Here is a 22,882-nt window from a genome sequence, read left to right on the forward strand (position 1 = left end):
AAGGCATTGGAGGGTTTTGAGCAGAGGAGCAATATGACGGACTTATAAACAGAATGACTGTGGCTGTTGTATTAGGGAGGGACTGGTGAGTTTGAGGGGGCTGGTGTAAGGTTGGAAGCAGGGAGACTGGTGAGACATTACTAATCCCAGTAAGAGTTTGCTTAGAGTCGGGTGGTAGCAGTGGAGGGTGGAGAGCAGTAGTAGGATTTTGAATATTTTTGAAGATAGAATCCACAGGATTTCCTGATGGATGGGATGTGGGATGTAAGAGAGGTGTCAGGGATAACTTTGAGGCTTTTGGCTTGAGCACCTGAAAGAATGGTGTTGTCATTACTTGATTTGGAGACTGCTAGGGAAGGAGCAGATTTTAGGGAAAAGAACAGGATCTTAGAATTGAACATGTTACATTAGATATTAATTTGATCCTTTATATCCTTGATTTGTGAAATCTGCTGAAGACTGCCAGAGTTGAAGTAAAGTATTTCCACTGCAATGGTCTGCTTTTTTCTCCTTCTATTTTCTGCAGTGTTTGCTCTGTACATTTCAGTGCTGTTACTAAGCATGTAAGCTTTTATATGGAATGTACCTGCTTTGGTCAAATTTATCTTCTTGATCCTATTACAATGCTTTTACCTTGTAGTCTGTTTTGTTCAATATTAATATTGTGACCCCTGCTTTCTTTTGGTTCATTGTTCTTTTTTGTATTTTTATTCATCTTTTTACTTAACCTTTCTCCTACAGAACTAAAACAAACTGGTTTAGAAAAAGTACATGATTGAATTTTTATTTTTAACTTTCTCTGTCAGTATTTTTTCCTTTAATAAATGTTCAGCACATTTATACTTACTGTCAGAACAGATAGCCTTGTTACTTTGTAAAGTTGGTAGACATTCTCACATATGCCAGCAAGAACTCAGAAATTTTTTTTTTTTTTTTTTACAAACAGTTGAATAGTAAAAATAATCTTTGAGTCATTATCTTTTTTCCTTTAAACTAGCTGGCTATTGATCTTTTGCCTCACAATAGCTAATGCTTATGAGTAGAAATTTAAAGGCAGACTTATTTCTTATTTTCTTTGTAAGTAACCTGTTTTCTTCTATCTCCATGCTTATTAGAATTCTTTAATGTTTGAAATTCAGGTGTTATCTCTTTGTTGCTGTTTTTAAAAAAAATTTTTGGAAATTATTAGATTTATTACTTAAATTATTAAATTTTAGAAATTATTAATTTTAAACTTATTCTGAAATCCCATATCTGCTTCACCCAGATTCCATATTTGTCAACATTTTACAACATTTGTTCCATCTCTCTCCCTGCTTCTGCTACATATATATTCATACACGTTTCTTATCATTAGCCTTTAAAAAAATTTTTTTTTAGTAGGCTCCATACCCAGCATGGAGCCCAACATGGGTCGGGGCCTGAACTCATGACCCCAAGGTCAAGACCTGAGCTGAGATCAAGAGTTGGACACTCAACTGCCTGAGCCACCTAGGTGCCCCTTAAAAATTTTGTTTTTTTATTGAAGTATATTAACATACAGTGTTATGTTAGTTTTAGGTATACAATATAATGATTCAGCATTTTTATACTTTATTCAGCAGTGCTCATCATAAGTGTACTCTTTTTTTTTTTTAAAGATATTATTTATTTATTTGACAGAGAGACACAGTGAGAGAAGGAACACAAGCAGGGGGAGTGGGAGAGGGAGAAGCAGGCTTCCCGCCGAGCAGGGAGCCCGATGTGGGGCTCGATCCCAGGACCCTGGGACCGTGACCTGAGCTGAAAGCAGATGCTTAACTACTGAGCCACCCAGGCACCCCCATAAGTGTACTCTTAATCCTCTTTATCTATGTCACTCATCCCTCACCACCTCTCCTCTGGCAACCACCAGTATGTCCTCTGTATTTAAGAGTCTGGGGTTTTTTTTGTTTGTCTCTTGTTTTCTTCAATTGTTTTGTTTCTTAAATTCCACGTATGAGTGGGGCGCCTGGGTGGCTCAGTCGGTTAAGCGTCTGCCTTCGGCCCAGGTCATGATCCCAGGGTCCTGGGATTAAGTCCCCCATTGGGCTCCCTGCTCAGCGGGGAGTCTGCTTCTCCCTCTCCTCTGTCCCTGCCCCCTGCTCGTGCTCTCTCTCATGCTCTCTCTCTTTCAAATCAATAAATACCATTAAAAAAAAAATTCCACATATGAGTGAAATCATGTGGTATTTGTCTTTCTCTGACTGACTTGTTTCAGTTAACATTATACCCTCTAAGTCCATCCATTCCATCCATGTTGTTGCAAATGGCAAGATGTCACTATTTTTATGCCTGAGTACTACTCCACTGTGTGTGTGTGTGTTTGGTTTGTATATATACCACATCATCTTTATCATTCATCTGTGGATGGACACTTGGGTTGCTTCTATATCTTGGCTATTTTAAATAATGCTGCAGTAAACATAGGGGTGCAATGTATCTTTTTGGATTAGTGTTTTTGTTTTCTTTGGGTAAACACTGAGTAGTGGAATTACTGGATCATATGATAATTCTATTTTTAATTTTTTGAGGAACCTCCATGCTGTTTTCCACAGTGGCTACTCCAATTTGCATTTCTACCAACCTGCATGAAGGTTCATTTTTCTCCACATCCTCACCAACATGTTCGTATCTTTTTGATTCTAGCCATTCTGCCAGGTATAAGGTGGTAGTTCATTATGGTTTTGATTTGCATTTCCCTGATGATGAGTGATGTTGAGCATCTTTTCATGTGTCTGCTGCCCATCTGGATGTCTTCTTTGGAAAAATGTCTGTTCAGGTCCTCTGCCCATTTTTAAATTGGATTATTTTGTTTTTTCCTGTTGCATTAAGTTCTTTGCATATTTTGAATATTAACCCCTTATTGGATATATCATTTGCAAATAATCTTCTCCCATTCAGTAGGTTGTCTTTTCATTTTGTTGTTGGTTCCCTTTGCTATGCAAAAGCTTTTTATTTTGATGTAGTCCTAATAGTTTATTTTTGCTTTTGTTTCCCTTGCCCAAGGAGACATATCTAGAAAAATGTTGCTATGGCCAATGCCAATGAGATTACTGCCTCTGTTTTCTTATAGGAGTTTTTTGGTTTCAGGTCTTACTTCCAGGTCGGTAATCCATTTTGAGTTTATTTTTGTGTAAAGTGTAAGAAAGTGTGGTCCTGTTTCATTTTTTTGCATGAAGCTCTCCATTTTTTCCAACACCATTGATTGAATATGCTGTCTTTTCCCTGTTGTATATTCTTACCTCCTTTGTCATAGATTAATTGATTATTTAAGCATGAGTTTATAGCTGCGTTCTCTCTTTTATTCCATTGATCTATGTTTTTTGTGTGGTTTTTTTTTTGTGCTAGTATCATACCGTTTTGATGTACTACAGCTTTGTAGTGTATCTTGAAATCTGGTATTGTGATAACCTCCAGCTTTGTTCTTTCTCAAGATTGCTTTGGCTATTATTAGCCTTTTCTGTACTATTTGAGAACAAGTTGCAGACATAGTACTATGTATAAATATATGCAGATACGATATAAGACAAAAACATAATCACACTTTAACCAACCGTCCAAGTCAGGAAATCACCATTAATATAACACTAGTATTCCTTCACTGATTCCATGCAGATTTCACCAGCAGTTCCATTAGTGTTCTGGTTCAGGATCCAATCCAGGATCATAGATTGCATTTAATTCTCATGTCCGTTAAGTTTTCTTCAATAAGGCATTTTCTAACTTTCTGACCTTTACATTTTTTTGAGAGAGTACAACTTTTTATTCTTTAGCATGACTTTCAACCTGAGTCTTTCTGATGTTTCCTCATGATCAGATGCCAGCCTTGCACATGTGACAGCAGTACAGAAATGATGCTGTGTTTGTGCATCTCATTAGGAGACAATGTTTACCCATCTCCTGTTGGTGATGTTACTCTTGATCACCTGTTCAAGTTATTATCTCTACTCTAAAGATATGGTTGTTCTCTTTTATAATTGGTAAGTATTTTGTGGTGTGATATTCTGATGCTATTATAATAATGTGTTCCTTTTCAAACCTTCACACCAATCTTAGCATCTTTTGAAGACTCCCACTTGAATCATCAGCCACTAATGATGTTACCAAATTGTGCTGTTCTATTTTCCTGTTAATTAGTGGCATTCTGTAAGAAATAGTTTTTCTTACCCCTTCTCTCATTTGTTTATTTATGTAATTATGGGTTGCTACCTGCGTTCCTGTCTATTGATGGTTGTAATCTCTTTTATTTAATCTAATACTCATATTGTGCCAGATTTGGTCAGTAGGCATCCTTTCAACTGGTCCTTATGTCCTTTTACTATGTTTCTGTCATTTTGTGAATACTCTCTTTTGTTTGACTTAAGATGTTCTGGCCTACTTTCCCTGTCTCAACTCTGGAGTCACTTATTTCTGCTAAGGAACCTGATTCTTTTTAGTGGATAATGGCATTTAGAAACTCAAATCTGGGCTCTTGGTGTGCTTCTAGGCTCTCTCAGTGGACTGTTCTTAGTATATTTACTTACTTGCTTCATTCTTTCTCTGATCCCATCAGCTGCTTCCCACAGCCTACTGCTATGGGAGAATTTTCAAGGAGTGACTAACCCTCTACTTTTTCTAGTGGGGATTGCATGAGAATTTAGATTTTGTTTTTGGTAACAGCTTTATTGAGCTATATATTGAGATATTCACATACCATAAAATTTACCCATTTATGGGATGTAATTCAATGGTGTGTAACCATCACAATAAATTTTAGAAAAATTTTATCATCCCCAGAAGAAACCCCATATTCATCTTTAGCAGGCACCTTTCCTTCCCTCACCTCTCATATCTCCTATGCCTGTGGCATCCACTAATCTACTTTTAGTTTCTAGAGATCTCTCTAGATTTGCCAATTCTGGACAGGAAAATTAGATTTTATGATCACTAAAGTTTCTTCTTAGCCAGCAATTTTATAAAGTATCTAATTCAGTCATTTAATTTTATTTATTTTTTTTTTTTTAAAGAGAGTGTGTGCATGCATGTGTGAAGGAAGGGCACAGAAAGAGGGAGAGAGAAAATCTAAAGCAGGCTCCATGCTCAGCATGGTGCCCTACTCGGGGCTCGATCTCATGACCCAGAGATCATGACCTGAGCTGAAATTAAGAGTCGGACGCTTAACTGACTGAGCCCACCACCCAGACGCCCCAATTTAGTAATTTTAAACAGTCTTTTGCTATCATGGACTCATTTGAGAATATAATGAAAGCGTAGACTGACTTTTCAGTTTTAGGTCATTCATGGACATTAATTGTTCCAATTACATGTTGCTCCATAACAAACATCCAGAACTTAGTGGCTTAGTACAACAATTGATTTCTGTCTCATTGTTCTGTGGGTTGACTTGGCTTAGTTGGGCAAGTTTCATTTGGGCTCTCTCATGCATTCATACTTAAATGCAAGCTGCTGGGGCTGGAGTCATTTGAAAGCTCAACTGGGTTGGAAGTCCAGGGTGACTTTTTCACTTCTATATTTAGCACTTAGCTAGGGTGGCTGGAACAAGTTGGGGGCTGGCCAGGTGTATCTTTTTTCTCCGCATGTGGTTAGCTTGGGTTTCCTCACAGCATGGCAGTCTTGGGGTGGTCGGACTTCATATGTGGTGTCTCTTTCTCCAGAGTGAAGTTGTAAGAGACCCAGGTGGAACCTGCATATCTTCTTAGGACTTAGCCTTTGAAGTCCCAGAATGTCATTTCTGCTGTGTTCTGTTAGTCAAGCTAGTCATTAAGATCAGCAGAGATTCAGGGAATTAGGGAATTCAGAGAAAAGGGAATTAGACTCTGCTTCTTGATAAAGAATGACATTTGTGCATAGGAAGAGAAAGAATTAATGGCAGCTATGTTTAGATGCTATTTCAATACTAAAGTTGAAAACTCTGGCCTAATTGGCACACTGATAAATTTAGTATACTTATACTATTTTAGAACTTGAAAGATCATATATTACATTATTAGCATATTGATTGTTCTTTATTACACCCTACATTTTAATCTGCCAAGTGGCTTATTTCACCTGAAGTCCAGAAAACTTGCTTATTTTTTGTTACGTTTAAGCGTTAGGCTCTTTAGACATACACATTGTAGCAAAATCAAGAAAAATGTTACACTGTTTTTCATTAGTCTTTATTCCTCAGCAGTAAAAAGTAAAAGAAGTAATAACATGATTGTCAGGTTAAATTGTTTTTTTTTTTTTTGGTCAGGTTAAATTTAATTAAAATACTTAATATTGAAATTGACCGGGGTGCCTGGGTGGCTCAGTCGGTTAAGCATCTGCCTTTGGCTCAGGTCATGATCCCTGGGTCCTGGGATCGAGCCCTGCATTGGGCTCCCTGCTCAGCGGGAAGCCTGCTTCTCCCTCTCCCACTCCCCCTGCTTGTGTTCCCTCTCTCGCTGACTCTCTGTCAAATAAATAAATAAAATCTTAAAAAAAAAAGAAAGAAATTGACCAACTAACAGTTTAATTCAACATGGAATTAGCAGCCTTTGGTCACGATATTATCATTTGCATTTTGCAGGTGACTCAAGAGTAAAAATATCTACAGTAATACCAGAGAATAAAATACATCACAAGTTAGGTAAGATTATTTCTCTCTTTTAATATCTTCATATTATAAAACCTCTGTTACTAAATAGGACTTAATTTTTCTCACGCAGGGAGGAAATATTTGGATTAATTGGCAGATAAATTAAAACTGTTTGTTTAGTTTTTATGAATTTCACAGTAAGTCATCACAGGCCAAATGATGATCTTTATTGTTCATTTATAAATCCTGTGTCCCTCTCACTCTTTGCCCCATATTAAGGAGCATGATTTCACCTATGCTAAGAAGTTAGAGTGGATAATTCTGTAAGTAATAACTGCTAGGTAGATGACATCCCTGACAACTCCCATTTTTATCCAGTCCAGCAGTAGCTGGAATAAGTAGGCAAAGATGGGAGCTGGGGAACCCATGGAGAGGCCACGGAGGATTAAAACTCTGTGGTTCCCCATGATATATTTGCCAGTCAGGATTCATGGGACCTTTCGCCTTTGTGGGATTGTAGTGGCCTTTTATGTTTCTCTCTATGCCTGAAGTTGTGAGTGCTCCTGAACTTGTACCTGAAGAGAACCACTAGAAGTGAAGTTTCCTCAAATTGCTTCAACCAAAAACTCATATTTTGTCAATTTTTTGTGGGCCCATATGAAGAAAGACTGTTAGTCTTAATGCTTTCTTGAAGTGGAATGATAACTAGTCAGGAGTAGGCAAACAGAAATAAAAATGTTTCTGAGCAGGGGCTTTAGCAACTAGAGAGAGGAAAATCAAGCATCATGCCTAAGAACAATAGGCAACTGCTGGTGAGCTAGAATTTTTGTAGTAGATTAATAACAGTTTTAACAATAAAAGAAATATGAGCATTTTCAGAGATTCAGTTACAGCATAGAAAACTTACTGGGACTGAAAAAATCCAATTTTTTAAATTTAAAAAGTCAGTAGATGAAGTGAAAATAAAGGGTGGTCACTGTTACTGAGAGCTGAATTAGTAACTGTGTGTTGACATGGAAGACATTCCTGAGAGACAAAATATGAAAAGATGGAAATCATGAGGAAAAAAGGTATACAGTGGAAATAATATGGAGACAGCTGAGAAAACTTGCAAATAATAGGATTTCCAGAAAAGATAAACAGGTGGAGGAGGGAAAAGAGTTAAAAGAAGTATGTTAAAGAAAACTTCCCTGGATTAAAGATGGCTTAAATCTGCAATTTGAATGAGTTTGCCAACTGCCAGTCAAAATTATTGAAAAAGATACACTTCTAGACATCAGTGAATAAAATCCTAAATTTCAAGAATATAGGGAAGCTTCTAGACAGAAACATTTATATATAAGGGAGAAAAAATGACTAGTACTGTTGATCTGTGTAACACTGGAAGAATAAAATAACATCTATAGCCTATTTTAAGAAATGTATTACAAAAAAAAAAAAAAAAACAAATGTATTACAATCCAGTAATTTTATACTTAGCCAAGGTATTTTCCTTTCCGATAAGTGAACTTACTTTGCAGATAATGCAAAGATTGAGTTGACTCTAAATCCTCCCAGTAAAATACTCATGTAAGGTATTCTAACCAAGTGTATGCATCAAAACTAACTCCAAAGAGAGGAAACAGTGGTGAGGAATAATTCTTGTAATATATGTGGTTAAATTTAAATAACGTGTATTTGGTTTCTGTTGCTGTGTACTAAATTACCACAATTCAGTGGCTTAGACAACACACATTTATTTATTATCCATATTTTCTTCAGGTCAGAAGCCCAGGCACAGATTAGCTGGGTCCTCTGTTCAAGAGTCACAGGCTGCAATCAGAAGTGTCAGCCTGGGTTGTGGTCTCATCTGAGGTTTGAGGTCCTATTCCAAGCTCCTGTGGTTGTTAGAATTCAGTTCCTTGAAACTGTGGGACTGAGGTACCTGTTTTCTTGCTGGCTGTGAGCCATGGGCCATTACTTTCGGCTTCTAAAGGCTACCTGCAGTTCTTTGCCACATGACCCTTTCCGTACGTCCCTTCATAGTATGGCATCTTGGTTCTTCAGAGTCAGTAAGGAAGAATTTCTCTGTGCGTCTGCTAGATGGTGTCTTATATGTATAATATCATATATTGTCATATATATAATCATGATGTAATCATAGTGATTCCGTCACTCTTACCATATTCTGCAGATGAGAAGCAAGTCACAGTTCCCACATACATCTTAGGAGAGGGGATTATTACACAAGGATGTGAATTATTGCTGATTACCTTAGGGTGTGACTACTACCTAATGCTAATGTGAATGGGATTTTATAAGTGCTAAATAATGACTTTTGTAGTATTACCTTGAAATCCATACTATCTTTAATTAAAACTTAATGTGGTAGGGAAGAGAGTAGGGGCAGAAGAGCGGTAGTAAAAATAGTCTAAAAGTTTTATTTTACTGAATGAGAAAAGGAGAGGATAGCATATCTTGGTAAGGGATATAGTTTTTAATATAATCATGGAGAAATGAGAGTTTAATTTTTGAGTGTCAAGAATGGGAAGGTGACCTTAGGATGAAAAAGCACAGCAAAACTTTGAAATGAGCAAGGGAGGGGAGGAAAAAGATAAGGTCATTTGCTCAAATCAATAAAAATGAGAAAGAAGCAGCACTGATGTAAAATAACTAGTTAAATATAAAGTAAGATGGATGAATAAAAGGAAACATGTTGCTTGTTACACTAAATAATGGATTGAATTCCTCTAATAAGGTAGGGACTCTCAGATTTGGTTAAATAGTACATATTGAATTATGTGTTTATAAGAAACACTTAAAACAGGTTAAAAAATAAAAGATTGTCAAAAAAATAGGTAGACTACTGAAAATAAAGAGAAAATAGTGTAATTTTAGTATTAGGCAAAGTGGAATTTAAGGTTAAAATGAAAGTGCTGAACAGAATAGAGAAGGACATGTAATGATAAAAAATTAATGAAGAAAATAGAAAAATCATAAACACTTATGCACCAAACAACTTAACAAATAAAATGTATAAAGAAAAAACTAAAACAACAACAACAACAAGGTTTTTACTTGAACAGTACAGTTAGCCTGGGAGATTTTAAAGATTATTTATTTATTTATTTATTTATTTGAGAGAGAGAGAATGAGAGACAGAGAGCACGAGAGGGAAGAGGGTCAGAGGGAGAAGCAGACCCCCCGCTGATCAGGGAGCCCGATGCGGGACTCGATCCCGGGACTCCAGGATCATGACCTGAGCCGAAGGCAGTCGCTTAACCAACTGAGCCACCCAGGCGCCCCTAGACTGGGAGATTTTAATAAGCTACTTTCAGAATTGAAAATTTCTAGCAAACAGGAAGTAGGTAAAAGCATAGGAATTTGATTATATAGCCAACAAAGTCAGCTTACTATATAGAACTTTGCATTGTTAGATAAAATGAGTGGATTTATGTGTATACACACAAACACATGCACACATAACTACCCCGATTTATACGTTTCCTATTGTGGAATATTAAATGGTGTTCAATTTGGTTGGTTTCTAAATATAAATAATACTACCATGAACGTTCTTGTAAATACAGCTTTACCCACTTTTTTAAAAAACAGTAATAATGGTGCACCTGGCTGGCTCAATCAAAAGATCATGTGACTCTTGATCTTGGGGTCATGAGTTTGAGCCACATGTTGGGTGTAGAGATTACTTAAATAAATAAGTAAGTAAGTAAATAAATAAAGTTAAAAAAACAGTAATAGCTAATGTTTAATGAATTGCTATATGTCAGGCATGTTACAACATTATATTAATTTACATCTCACAAAACTCTATGAGGTGGGTTCTGTTATTTATCTGTTATTTATTTTAGTAGGCGGATGGGAAAAACTACAGTTTACATTAGAGAGGTTGAGTGGCTTTAGCTTCTGTGATGTTTCACAACTAGTTCATGGTTAAGTTAGTATGTTAAGTTTGACTCCAAAAACTAGCTCTTGAGAATTCAGGAGATATACTTCCAGCAGAAAATCAGTTAGATGGTTATGGTAAATTGTAATAACCAAAGTATTTTACAACCAAAGTTGTAATGATTATGAGAGTTTCAGTTTGGTTTTTTTTTTTTTTCTGCCTCTGCTTTTTAAAAATATGTTTATTTATTTAAGTTTTTCTTTATTTTTTAAATTTTATTTTATTTAAATTGAATTAATTAACGCACAGTGTTTTATTAGTTTCAGAGGTACAGTTCAGTGATTCATCAGTCTTTTCTTAAATTTTTTATTTAAATTCAATTAACATATAATGTATTATTGGTATCAGAGGTAGAGGTCAGTGATTCATCAGTCTTATACCCAGTGCTCATTCCATCACCCAGTTACCCCATCCACCCACCCCCCTCCCCACCAGCAACCCTCAGTTTGTTTCCTATGATTAAGAGTCTCTTACGGTTTGTCTCTCTCTCTGATTTTGTCTTGTGTTAGTTTTCCCTCCCTTCCCCATGATCCTGTTTTGTTTCTTAAATTCCACATATGAGTGAAATCATATAATTGTCTTTCTCTGATTGACTTATTTTACTTAGCATAATACCCTCTAGTCAATCCACATCGTTGCAAATGGCAAGATTTCATTTTTTTGATGGCTGAGTAATATTCCATTGTATGTGTATATATATGTATGTGTTTATTTTCTTTATCCATTCCTCTGTCGATGGGCATCTGGGCTCTTTCCAAGGTTGGCTATTAGGGACATTGCTGCTATAAACATTGGGGTTCAGGTGCCCCTTCGAATCACTACGTTTGTATCCTTTGGGTAAATATCTAGTAGTATAATTGCTGGGTTGTATGGTAGCTCTTATTTTTAACTTTTTGAGGAACCTCCATCCTGCTTTCCAGAGTGGCTGACCATCTTGCATTCCCACCAACAGTGTAAGAGGGTTCCCCTTTCTGCGCATCCTCGCCAACATCTGTCATTTCCTGACTTGTTAATTTTAGCCATTCTAACTGGTGTGAGGTGGTATCTCATTGAGGTTTTGATTCGGATTTCCCTGATGCCAAGTGATGTTGAGCATTTTTTCATGTGTCTGTTGGCCATTTGGATGTCTTCTTTGGAAAAATGTCTGTTCATGTCTCCCGCCCATTTCTTGACTGGATTATTTGTTCTTTGGGTGTTGAGTTTGGTAAGTTCTTTATAGATCTTGGATCTTTATCTGATATGTCATTTGCAAATATCTTCTCCCATTCTATTGGTTGTCTTTTGGTTTTGTCGACTGTTTCCTTTGCTGTGCAAAAGCTCTTTATCTTGATGAAGTCCCAGTAGTTCATTTTTACCTTTGTTTCCCTTGCCTTTGGAGACATGTCTAACAAGAAGTTGATGCAGCCGAGGTCACAGAGGTTTCTGCCTGTGTCCTCTTCTAGGATTTTGATGGATTCCTATTTTACATGTAGGTCTTTCATCCATTTAGAGTTTATTTTTGTGTATGGTATAAGAGAATAGTCCAGTTTCATTCTTCTGCATGTGGCTATCCAATTTTCCCAACACCATTTGTTGAAGAGACTGTCTTTTTTCCATTGGATATTCTTTCCTGCTTTGTCAAAGATTAGTTGACCATTGAGTTGAGGGTCCATTTCCAGGTTCTCTGTTCTGTTCTATTGATCTGTGTGTCTGTTTTTGTGCTAGTACTGTACTGTCTTGACAATAACAGCTTTGTAATAGAGCTTGAAGTCTGGAATTGTGATGCCACCAGCTTTGTTTTTCTCTTTCAACATTCCTTTGGCTATTCAGGGTCTTTTCTGGTTCCATACAAATTTTAGGATGATTTGTTCCAGTTCTGTGATAAAAGTTGATGGTATTTTGATAGGGATTGCATTGAATGTACAGATTGCTCTAGGTAGCATAAACATTTTAACAATATTTGTTGTTCCAATCCATGAGCATGGAACGTTTTTTCATTACTTTGTGTTTTCCTCAGTTTCTTTCATGAGTGTTCTATAGTTTTCTGAGTACAGATCCTTTGCCTCTTTGGTTAGGTTTATTCCTAGGTATCTTATGGTTTTTGGTGCAGTTGTAAATGGGATCAGCTCCTTAATTGCTCTTTCTTCTGTCTCATTGTTAGTGTATAGAAATGCAGCTGATTTCTGTGCATTGATTTTATATCCTACCACTTTGCTGAATTCCTGTATTAGTTCTAGCAATTTTGTGGTGGACTCTTTTGCATTTTCCACATAGAGTATCATGTCATCTGCAAAGACAATTCTTTTTTTTTTTTTTTTTTTTAAGATTTATTTATTTGAGGGCGCCTGGGTGGCTCAGTTGGTTAAGCGACTGCCTTCGGCTCAGGTCATGATCCTGGAGTCCCGGGATCGAGTCCCACATCGGGCTCCCTGCTCAGCAGGGGGTCTGCTTCTCCCTCTGCCCTCTTCCTTCTTGTGCTCTCTGTCTCTCATTCTCTCTCTCCCAAATAAATAAATAAAAAAAAATCTTAAAAAAAAAAAGATTTATTTATTTGAGAGAGCAAGTACATGTACAAGTAGGGAGAGGGGCAGAGGGAAAGGAGAAGCAGATTCCACACTGAGTAGGGAGCCTGACATGGGGCTCGATCCCAGGGCTCTGTGATCATGACTTGAGCCAAAGGCAGATGCTTAGCCAAATGAGCCACCCCGGCACCCCTGAAGTCTATTGCTGTTGTATTACTGTCAGTTTCTCCCTTTGTGTCTGTTAATATTTACTTTATATATTTAAGTGTTCCTATGTTGGCTTCATATATACTTACAACTGTTACATCCTCTTGTTGGATTGATCCCGTATAATTATGTAAGTCCCTTCTTTGTCTCTTGTAATCTTTATTTTAAGGTTTTTTTTTGGTTTGATGTAGTTATTGCTACCCTAGTTTTTTTTTTCACCTCCATTTGCATGGACCCTTTTTTGGTCCCAACTTCAGTTTGTATGTGTTGTTAGGCATGAAATTAGTTTATTGTAGACAGCATGTTGATGGGTCTCGTTTTTTATCCATTCACTCACCCTATGTCTTTTGATTGGAGCATTCAGTCCATTTACATTTAAAGCAATTATTGATAGGTATGTACTAATTGTGATTTTTTTCATTGTTTTCTAGTTGCTTTTGTAGTGTTCTCTGTTTCTTTTTTTTTGCTCTCGTGATTTGATGACTTTCTTTAGTGTTATGCTTGTATTCTTTTCTCTCTTTTTGTTTTGTGTTTCCATTACAGGTTTTTTTATTTATGGTATTAACGTGAGGTTCATATATAACATTATGTATATAGGAGTCTATATTAAGTTGATAGTTGGTTAAGTTCCAGCACATTTTAAAAGCACTATATTTTTGCTCCCCCTCCATGTTTTATATATATGATGTAAAATTTTACATCTTTATTTGTGAATCCTCTAAGTAATTTTTCTAGATATAATTGATTTTACTACTTGTGTCTTTTAACCTTCATACTAGCTTTGTAAATGTTTGATGTACTACCTTTTTCATATGTTTGCTTTTACCAGTGAAAATTTTCCTTTCCTAATTTTCTTACTTCTAGTTATGGCCTTTTCTTTTCTGCTTAAAGAAATTCTTTTAATATTTCTTGTAAAGCTGGTTTAGTAGGGATGAACTTCTTTAACTTGTTTGGGAAATTCACATTTCTCTTTCAGTTGTGAATAATTACCTTCCCTGGAAGAGCATTCATGGTTTTGTTGTTTTGGGGTTTTTTGTTTGTTTTGTTTTGTTTTGTTTCTCCTTTCAGGACTTTGAATATATCCTGCCTCTCTCTTTTGACATGCAAAGTTTCTGCTGAAAAATCAGTTGATATCCTTATGGGTTTTCCCTTGTACATAACTATCTGCTTTTCTCTTGCTGCTTTTAAGATTTCTACTTTATCTTAACTTTTGATGTTTTAATTATTTTGTGTGTTAGTGTGGACCTCCTTGGGTTCATATTATTTGGTGCTCTCTTCTTCCTGAACTTGGATGTCTGTTTCCTCTCCCAAATTAGGGAAGTTTTCAGTTATATCTTCAGTTAAGTTTTCTGCCCTTCTATCTCTCTTTTCTTCTTCTTCTTCTGCACCCCCTATAGTACTGCTGTTATTACACTTGATGTTGTCCCAGGATTCCTTTAACCTATCCTCATTAATAAAAATTTTTTTTCTTTTTGCTTTTCAGCTTAGGTGCTTTTTTACTGCCCTGTCTTCCATCTCACTGATCCATTCTTCTGATCCTCTAATTTGCTGTTAATGCCTCTAGTCTATTTTTCCTTTCAATTTTGTATTCTTTAGCTCTGATTTTTTTTTTATACTTTCTGTCTCTTTATTGAAGTTCTCAGTGAGTTCATCCATTCTTCTCTCAAGTTTGGTGAGCGTTTTTATGATCATTACTTTGAACTCTTTTTCAGGCGGATTGTTTATCTGTATTTCATTTAGGTTTTTTTTGTTGTTGTTGAGTTTTATCTTACTCTTTCATTTGGAACATGAGCATGAACATGTGTCCTTATTTTGTTACCTCTCCTGGTCTTGAAGAAGTGGACTTGTGTAGGAATATCCCCTATGAAGACTCTGTGTGCTTGGCGGTTTTAGGTGGCCGGCTAGACCTGGAGTGTGCTTGGGCTGTGATCACCCTGGCGTGATAAGGCATGGCAGGTGGGGTTCTACCCTATGGGGATGGCTGGAGCTTGGGTCCTGGATCTGGCTATGGTAGCCCTAGAAGGCCAACTAGAGCACCTGAATTCTGATCCCATCTGCATTATCAAAGTGGAGGAACATAAGCAATGGTGCTTGCCAGCACCTGTGACCTGGAGAGAGTTCTAATAGCTGTGCCACTTTTTGTCAGATGCTCTAGGGTTAGTAAAGGGATTTTCTTCAGGTATAGTCAGTTACCCTTTAAACCACTGTTTTTTTTTGTTGTTGTTTTGGGTTTTTTGTGCCTCAGGGCAGGTGAATCTGTGCACCTCTCAGTGACATCCCTCCCTTCTGCAGGTCATCGGATCGAGGTGAAGTTTCAGATACTACTGTGTCTTGTCTCTCCTACCTTTCTCTCTGTGGCCCTTCTGTCCTTTGTTGAGCAGAAGTTGTTCAGTCAGCTCTCAGTTCTTCAGAAGGAATTGGTCTATATATAGGTGCAGGTTCAGTGTGTCCATGGAGGTTGTGAGTTCAGGGTCTTCCCTATGCTACCATCTTGGACTGCCTCTAGCTTTGCCTCTTTTTGTGAATATTTTTGCAGACTCATTTTCTATAAATTCTGAATCAAGTTATGGCTAAATTGCCTTCAATCAGTTTACATTTCTACTTAAAATATATTTGAGTTTCTGTGTACCTTTAACATCATTCACCCTGGGTGTTACCAAGTTTTTTAATCTTTGCCAATCTAGCAGCTTATTTTTTCATTGGCATTTCTTTAACTATTAGCACAAATATATTACAAAATTTTTGTTTTTCTACTGTTTTGTCTAGAAAAATTAGTGTTCTAGAGGGTAATACCAGTCGTTCCACTACAAACTATCCAATTAAACATTTATATGTGTACATTTTTGTGTAATATCTTTTTACAGTATTGCCTTCCAACACACCAAATGTTCGCAGGACCAAGAGAACACGATTGAAACCTTTGGAATATTGGCGGGGAGAGAGAATAGATTATCATGGAAGGCCATCAGGTAAATTCCAATTTACACTTTAATATCTGACAATAAATAATAATGAGAATGCAACAGTTTATGTATATTATGTGCAAAGCACTGTCTTACATATTTACATAAATTACCTCATTTTATCATCATCTTCCAAAAATGAGGTCAGAACAGATTCAAGTACAGATTTGTCTGATTACTATAGAAATGCTTATCTTTTTCTCTCTTTGGTAGGAGTTTGAGGTGAGTGTGTTGCTTGAGAGTGTTATTATTCTATACTATTGAACAAGGTTTTTAATTGCATAGAGTAAGTCATTAGATCAGAACATGAGAAAATTATAAAAGTGGCCAAGATTAATAAGTATTCCCCTTTACTGTTCTCATCCCATTTGCTCATCATATTTTTCTACAGAAATATAGACAGTGGGCAAGAAAGTTATTTCCTTTCTGTGATGGATATATCTAAGTCAAAGAACTAAGCCCACTTGTGAATTATTATAAATATTTCATTGCTGGCTTTTGTGTTCTTTGTTATTCAACCTCACTTTTGATTTCAAGCAACAGAGATCATTCTATCATGTTTTATAAGTCATCTAGATTTAGGGTAGTAGAAACATAAGTGGATTTGGTTGGTATTTGTGTTGTTTGAGTTACTAGCTCTAGAATATAGTAATAGTACTATATTCTTTGATAGTCTAAAAGGAAATGTGCTATAGTAATTTAAATTTTGTTTCAATATTTTTACTCTCTCAGGTATGATACTTTACCTTTTTTGTTGTTAACTTTCAGGAGGATTTGTGATTGGTGGAATACTGTCCCCAGACACAGTATCACCTAAAAGGAAGTCAAAAGGAAACATTGGAAAAGTCAACAAAATGGATAATAGGAAAAGGATCTGTCTTGATAATGAGGAAAGAAGTATGAACTTATTCCTGAAAGTAACTTTTAGATTTTATTTTAAATAATATTGCTCTGAGAAGTAGCTCTTTACAAATTTTGGAATTTATTTGTAAAAACGTTAGATATAATACTTCAGGGTGAATTCACTTTTTTTTCTTTATTTCTTATTAAGTTTTTAATTGTAATTCCAGTATAGTTTACATACAGTGTTATATTAGTTTCAGGTGTGCAATATAGTAATTCAGCAATTCTAAACATCATTACTCAGTGCTCATCATAAGTATACTTTTAATCCCCTTTACCTACTTGACCCTTCCTCCCACCCACCTCCCTTCTTATATGCTTTATTTTAAATGAGTCCCCTCAGTGAAAGTTACTTTTTTTTTCAACAAGAACGTTTTTAACTTGAAACATACTTCAGAATACATGGTTCTAAAAGATATATATAAAACATTCCATCCAAGAAAAATAGAATACACATTTTCTTCAAGTACACACAGAAGAATCCTCACATAAAAAGAGACATAACAAATATTACAAATTTAAGAAGACTGAAATCATACCAAGTATATTTTCCAACCACAATGGTACAAAATTAAACATCAACAATAAAACAAAGCTGGAAAATCTACAGTGTAAACTATTAAATATTTAGTATGTAAATATTAAACACTACACTACTGCACAAGCAAGCATTGGGCCAAATAAGAAATCAAATGACAAAACTGGTCATTACTTTCAGTGTTACGTTATTGTTTATTCTGGTCTCTATTTTATTTATTTGATTTTTCTTTGTTATTTCCTTCCTCTACTAAATTTCAGCTAAATCTTTTTCTAGTTCTTGTGGTGTAATGTTAAGTTGTTTCTTTGAACTTTATGTCTTAATACAAACATTTTATAGCATAAATTTCACTCTTAACGTCTGCTTTTGCTGCAACCTATAGGTTTTGGAATATTGTGTTTTCTTTTTCTATTGTTTTGAATTCACTTTTTTTCCAAAGATTTTATTTATTTATTTGACAGAGAGAGACACAGTGAGAGAGGGAACACAAGCAGGGGGAGTAGGAGAAGGAGAAGCAGGCTTCCCGCCGAGCAGGGAGCCCGATGCAGGGCTCAATCCCAGGACCCTGGGATCATGACCTGAGTTGAAGGCAGACGCTTAACGACTGAGCCACCCAGGCACCCCTTGAATTCACTTTTTAATGTCCACTCTTTTTTCCAAATTCTGAAAATAAACGTATTTTGCTTTTTAAAAAAATCATTAATAGCATAATATAAAACACTTCCCCATGAGTAAATTACCCTGTCATTGAAGCTCACTTTTCCCATGCTCAAATTATGATTAAAATAGACATTTTAATGAATTTTTAGTGTATTACATACTTCTGTCTCTCTGAGAGAATATTCAAAACATTTTTGATGATGCAAGAATATCAAGAGTTGTCATAACAGGTTTACAGAAAATAAGTTTAGTATGTTTGATTCTATATTAAATCATTGTGGTTTTTGAATTTTTGTTTATCACAGTAGTCATTTATAAATAGGAAAATAGGAAGAGATTGTTACGCCTGTGGTAGGCTTTTTCTTTCTTTTCTTACAACTTGTCCATAGCTGTATTTCATACTAGACTTTCTTTTAATTGAGAAGAATTTTAAGTAAGTAGTTTGTATTACAGTGATATTTCTTTTGCAGAGAATAAACTCATGGTAAATCTGAGTATACCTCTGGGAGATCCATTGCAGCCAACAAGGGTAAAGGACCCAGAAACAAGAGAGATTATTCCCATGGGTAAGATTAGGGATAATGAAAATGCTTAATTTAATAATTAGTAAGGACAGATTGCTGGCTTGATGACTAGCCTATCTGCCTTCTCTTTTTCTTCCCAACTCTTTTAGAGCCAAAGTCCAGCAGAGTCTCTAATTCCAGTAAGCAGCCTATGTGAGGACTACTCTGGGGGAGCTCTGATAGCAAACAATGTCTAGGGGACACATAGCACAATGTATTTATCCATTAGGGTACAGGTGTTATCATCAGGAGTGTTGCCTCCCCCAGTAGGGCCCAGGCCTTCTTTAACCAAGATGACACATGGGAACAGGTTTTTCCTTATGGGTAGCTGTTAAAATTTAGCTGGTAGATCCCAGAATACACCCTTACTGTGAGTCCAGGCAGGGATTGTGGGCAGGATTTAGACAGCCTTCTGGGCCATGGGATGCCAATAATAGTACCTAGGAAATCAGACCTTTAGGGTGATGACTAGCAAGAACATTGATATGCCACACAAATGCCAGGCTTAACCTTAAGGCCAGCAGAGGGTCCTAGAGGCCTACTGTTGTATCTAATAGGCAAAAAGTACATTGTCTCTGAGACCATGATTGGTTCCAAAGGATGGGCTATAGTGTGATGAGGGCAAGTAGGGGACACTTAGCTATTTACCAACAGGTAATATTTACATACAGGAAATATTTAAGTGTTTTAGCTGTTTTAACTATATTGATGAGTACTGAGGACCATTTATCCTAAGTCAGAGGACAAATAGGTCAAATCAGAGAGGCAGTAGTGGTATTCCCAATTAAAATTTTGGCTGTGAAATAGGTTCCATTTGACATCTTAAGTAGTAGAGTTATTTTTATAATCAGATTGTTTATTTGGCAACAGAGGTAGAAGTACAGAAAATTTTGTTTAGTGTAGTTTCTTAACTCAAAACAATGCTATATTGTTTCAGGTTGGAAAAGTTGTGAGTATTGTCAGGAGTTCATAACTTTTTGTCTGTTTCTTGAGTCTGTATTTTCTATATCCTGTAATCTGTGAGATTACTAACATTCCCAAATATCCAAGGAAACAGAAGTTGATTGCAGAAGAATATTTTAACTATATATTTGGAAAGATTTATAAGTAAAAGGGAAATTTAGAAATGAGATAGTGATTGTGAGCAACAGTAAGTACTCTTGCTTTACTTGATAAAAATCTTGCTATTTAATAATCAGTCAAGCAAGCACAAAATCTATTATGATGATATATTTAATTGTGAGCTATGTTAAACTTTTTAAAGATGTGGAATTCTTGTTTCTTAGCTAATTTTGTTTTCTGTCTGAGCCATAATAGAAATAATAATACTGCCATTGTTATTATTAATAGCTAAGACCTACCTAATGCTTATTTTGTGCCAGACAGTATTTTAAATACTTTATACACTTTAATTCATTTGATATTCACAACTCTAGCATAGATGAACTATTATTGTCCCATTTTATAGAAAAGAAGAGGCACAGAGAGAGAACTAACTTGCCTGGTCACACAACTTGTGAGACAGACAAAATTTGACCTCTACCATTCTAGCTCAAGTAAATGACCTTAATCACTTCTGTCTTTGTAAGGCAGGTTTATATCTAGGAAAAATTCTGTTGTATATGTGTGTGTATATGTTATATCATTGAGCGTTATTATTGCTGTTTGCTTTATATTTATATTAGTGTTTTTCCCTTAGATCTTTTAAGGCCACGAGATACGTATCAATTTTTTGTTGAGCATGGTGAGCTGAAAGTGTATAAAACACTGGATACACCTATTTTTTCTACTGGAAAATTAATATTAGGACCACATCAAGAAAAGGGAAAGCAGCATGTTGGCTCAGATATATTGGTGAGTGTATTTCTCCATATGTTTATGTTGCTCTATTGGTATAACTCTGATTTATTGGACTTGATGAGGTATTAAAAATGCTGTTTTATCAGAAATGATATTATTATAGTGCATAGAGAATTTTTCTGTTAAATCTGTTTAAAGTCAACCAGCTAACGGTTATTTAAAAGTACCTGTTCTGTGCATAGCGGTGTAACCTTGAAATTCAGAAGTTTAAGGAATGTTCTTTACTTAAAAGAACCATATAATATAGGTTTGCAAACAAATCATTAGAGCTGTTGAAAATTAAGTCTAAATTTCATTTCACTGATCATGTAGTTTAGCAATAATGAGATTTTAAAAGTCTTCAGAATCATGTCATCAGCAGTAGACAGAGGACTAGGAGCTACTTACTTCAATAAGCACTAAATAATGTATTACTATATGTGGCAGTATTACTGGCTGAAATTATAATGAGATTCAGGGTGAGTCCATCTCTTTCTCTCTGTCTCTCATTGGAGATACATGCCCTTGCACCATTGATATGAGATATATATATGTTGTATTTGTACGTTTTGAATTTGAAAATTACAGAATTTGAATATCACCAAATTTTAATAATATTTACTGTTTTACTGCCATTTAAAAATACTGAGTCTAAGGCATATTTTTCAGTAAGTAACATTTCAGGAACCTGTGATATCATGCGTTACTGGAGTATTGCATTCAGAACAATTGTTTTTACTGACAAAATTAAACTCAAGAAAGAAAAAAAGAAAGAACAACAAGCCCTTGAGTTTATATTATCAAAGAAGGGCAAATTGAGGCAAGAAACGAAGGTACACATGAAAGTCAAAGAGTAATTCATTAATACATTAGTATAACTAGAATTGGATTTCAAATACTTTAAAATATGTTTTAACCCAATCTTAAAATATTCTCCAGATACTATTAAAAGAGTAAAAATAACACATTGAACTAACTAAAGTAATGATGATTTCTGCATAAAGTTAATTAATTAATATAAAAATGAAGATAAGCATTATGAAATATCATCATTGAAATAATAGCAGTTACCCATTAAACCATAATGCCTTTATTATACAAAAGAAAATTTAAATAGTAAATGTTTGAAAGTATTTAATCTGGCTACTATTCAAAGGAATCCACATTAAAAACAAGAATATTTTATATTTACATAGCTAGTAGAAATTATTGGAAAAATATTTGTACCCTTTGATTTATGAATCTCATTTCAGAGTATTTTCCTCAGAAAATAATTTAAAGGCTAGGGAAGCTGGACATATATAGGTATTTATTGTAACATTGATAGTAATTGCAAAAATTAGAAACCATTGGAAAGTGTTGCAGAAAGAAATGGTTATATTTTATATTTTGACTTAATAATAAGATGTCATTATATGATAATAAGCAGTTATATAGCATTTAGATGTTCCAGGTACTGTAATAAGCATTTTTATATCAGTTTAAGCATATTATTTTTGAAGAATAGCCATATAAGAAGACCTTTAGGATAAATATTTAAGCAAACTTATGGAAAATAGAAAACTCTCTATTTTATTCTGACTAGAATTTAAAAATGAAAATTGAAGGAACTATAGAAAAATAACATGTTATGAGATGATTATACTTGATTTTTATTTCTTCCAAGTATTGCCTTTAACTTTTTATAATGAAAATCAGAGTTAAAGTTTTTTATTTTTTTGTATAAGAGTATTTTTACGTTTTTTAAAACATGAAGCACACTTTTAAATATATGCTTTTGAGAAACAAGGGACCAGATGGAGAACTAGCATAGGCCGTTAACTCTTTCCTTCAAACTCAATATTAAAGAATCTGTATGAGAGGGAGATAGTAGCAGTAGTAGATTTGTTAAAATCAAACCACAGAAGAATTAACAGATTAACTATGGGAGTTGGTTGTGGAGCTCTCCCAAAAGACAAGAAGAGATTAAGAAATGGAAAATAAAAAAGTGAAGTGATGTGGAGAACAGAAAAAAAAAAAAAAACCAGGAGAAGAGAGGAAAAAACACAAATGAGTGAAGGGGTGGAAATATTTGAAAAATTAGACAATAAATGTTCCAGAACTTAAAAAAGTGAGAGTAACATACTTTAAAGAACCAGAGTTCCTTAGAGAAATGTCTGAATGCAGGCCTGGACCTGAGCTT

The 22,882-nt window shown here is 35.2% G+C and overlaps 1 protein-coding gene across 4 annotated transcripts in view; it reads left to right on the top strand.

Moving 5' to 3' along the window:
• Window positions 1-22,882, top strand: part of CENPC (centromere protein C) — a 77,280-nt gene that overhangs the window by 48,569 nt on the left and 5,829 nt on the right. For 2 of the 4 annotated variants that reach the window (XM_035004888.1, XM_035004887.1), the window contains 5 exons: window positions 6,572-6,631; window positions 16,099-16,203; window positions 16,966-17,094; window positions 18,769-18,864; window positions 20,561-20,715. In XM_035004888.1, the coding sequence (XP_034860779.1) occupies window positions 6,572-6,631; window positions 16,099-16,203; window positions 16,966-17,094; window positions 18,769-18,864; window positions 20,561-20,715 (545 nt within the window). Of the gene's footprint in view, window positions 1-6,571; window positions 6,632-16,098; window positions 16,204-16,965; window positions 17,115-18,768; window positions 18,865-20,560; window positions 20,716-22,882 lie in introns of those variants that run through there. The other 2 variants (XM_035004889.1, XM_035004890.1) reach the window with 2 other exon arrangements.

Source organism: Mirounga leonina, unplaced genomic scaffold (assembly GCF_011800145.1).
Source record: "Mirounga leonina isolate KUSES-001 unplaced genomic scaffold, KU_Mleo_1.0 Mir_129, whole genome shotgun sequence".
Lineage (NCBI taxonomy): Eukaryota > Metazoa > Chordata > Mammalia > Carnivora > Phocidae > Mirounga > Mirounga leonina.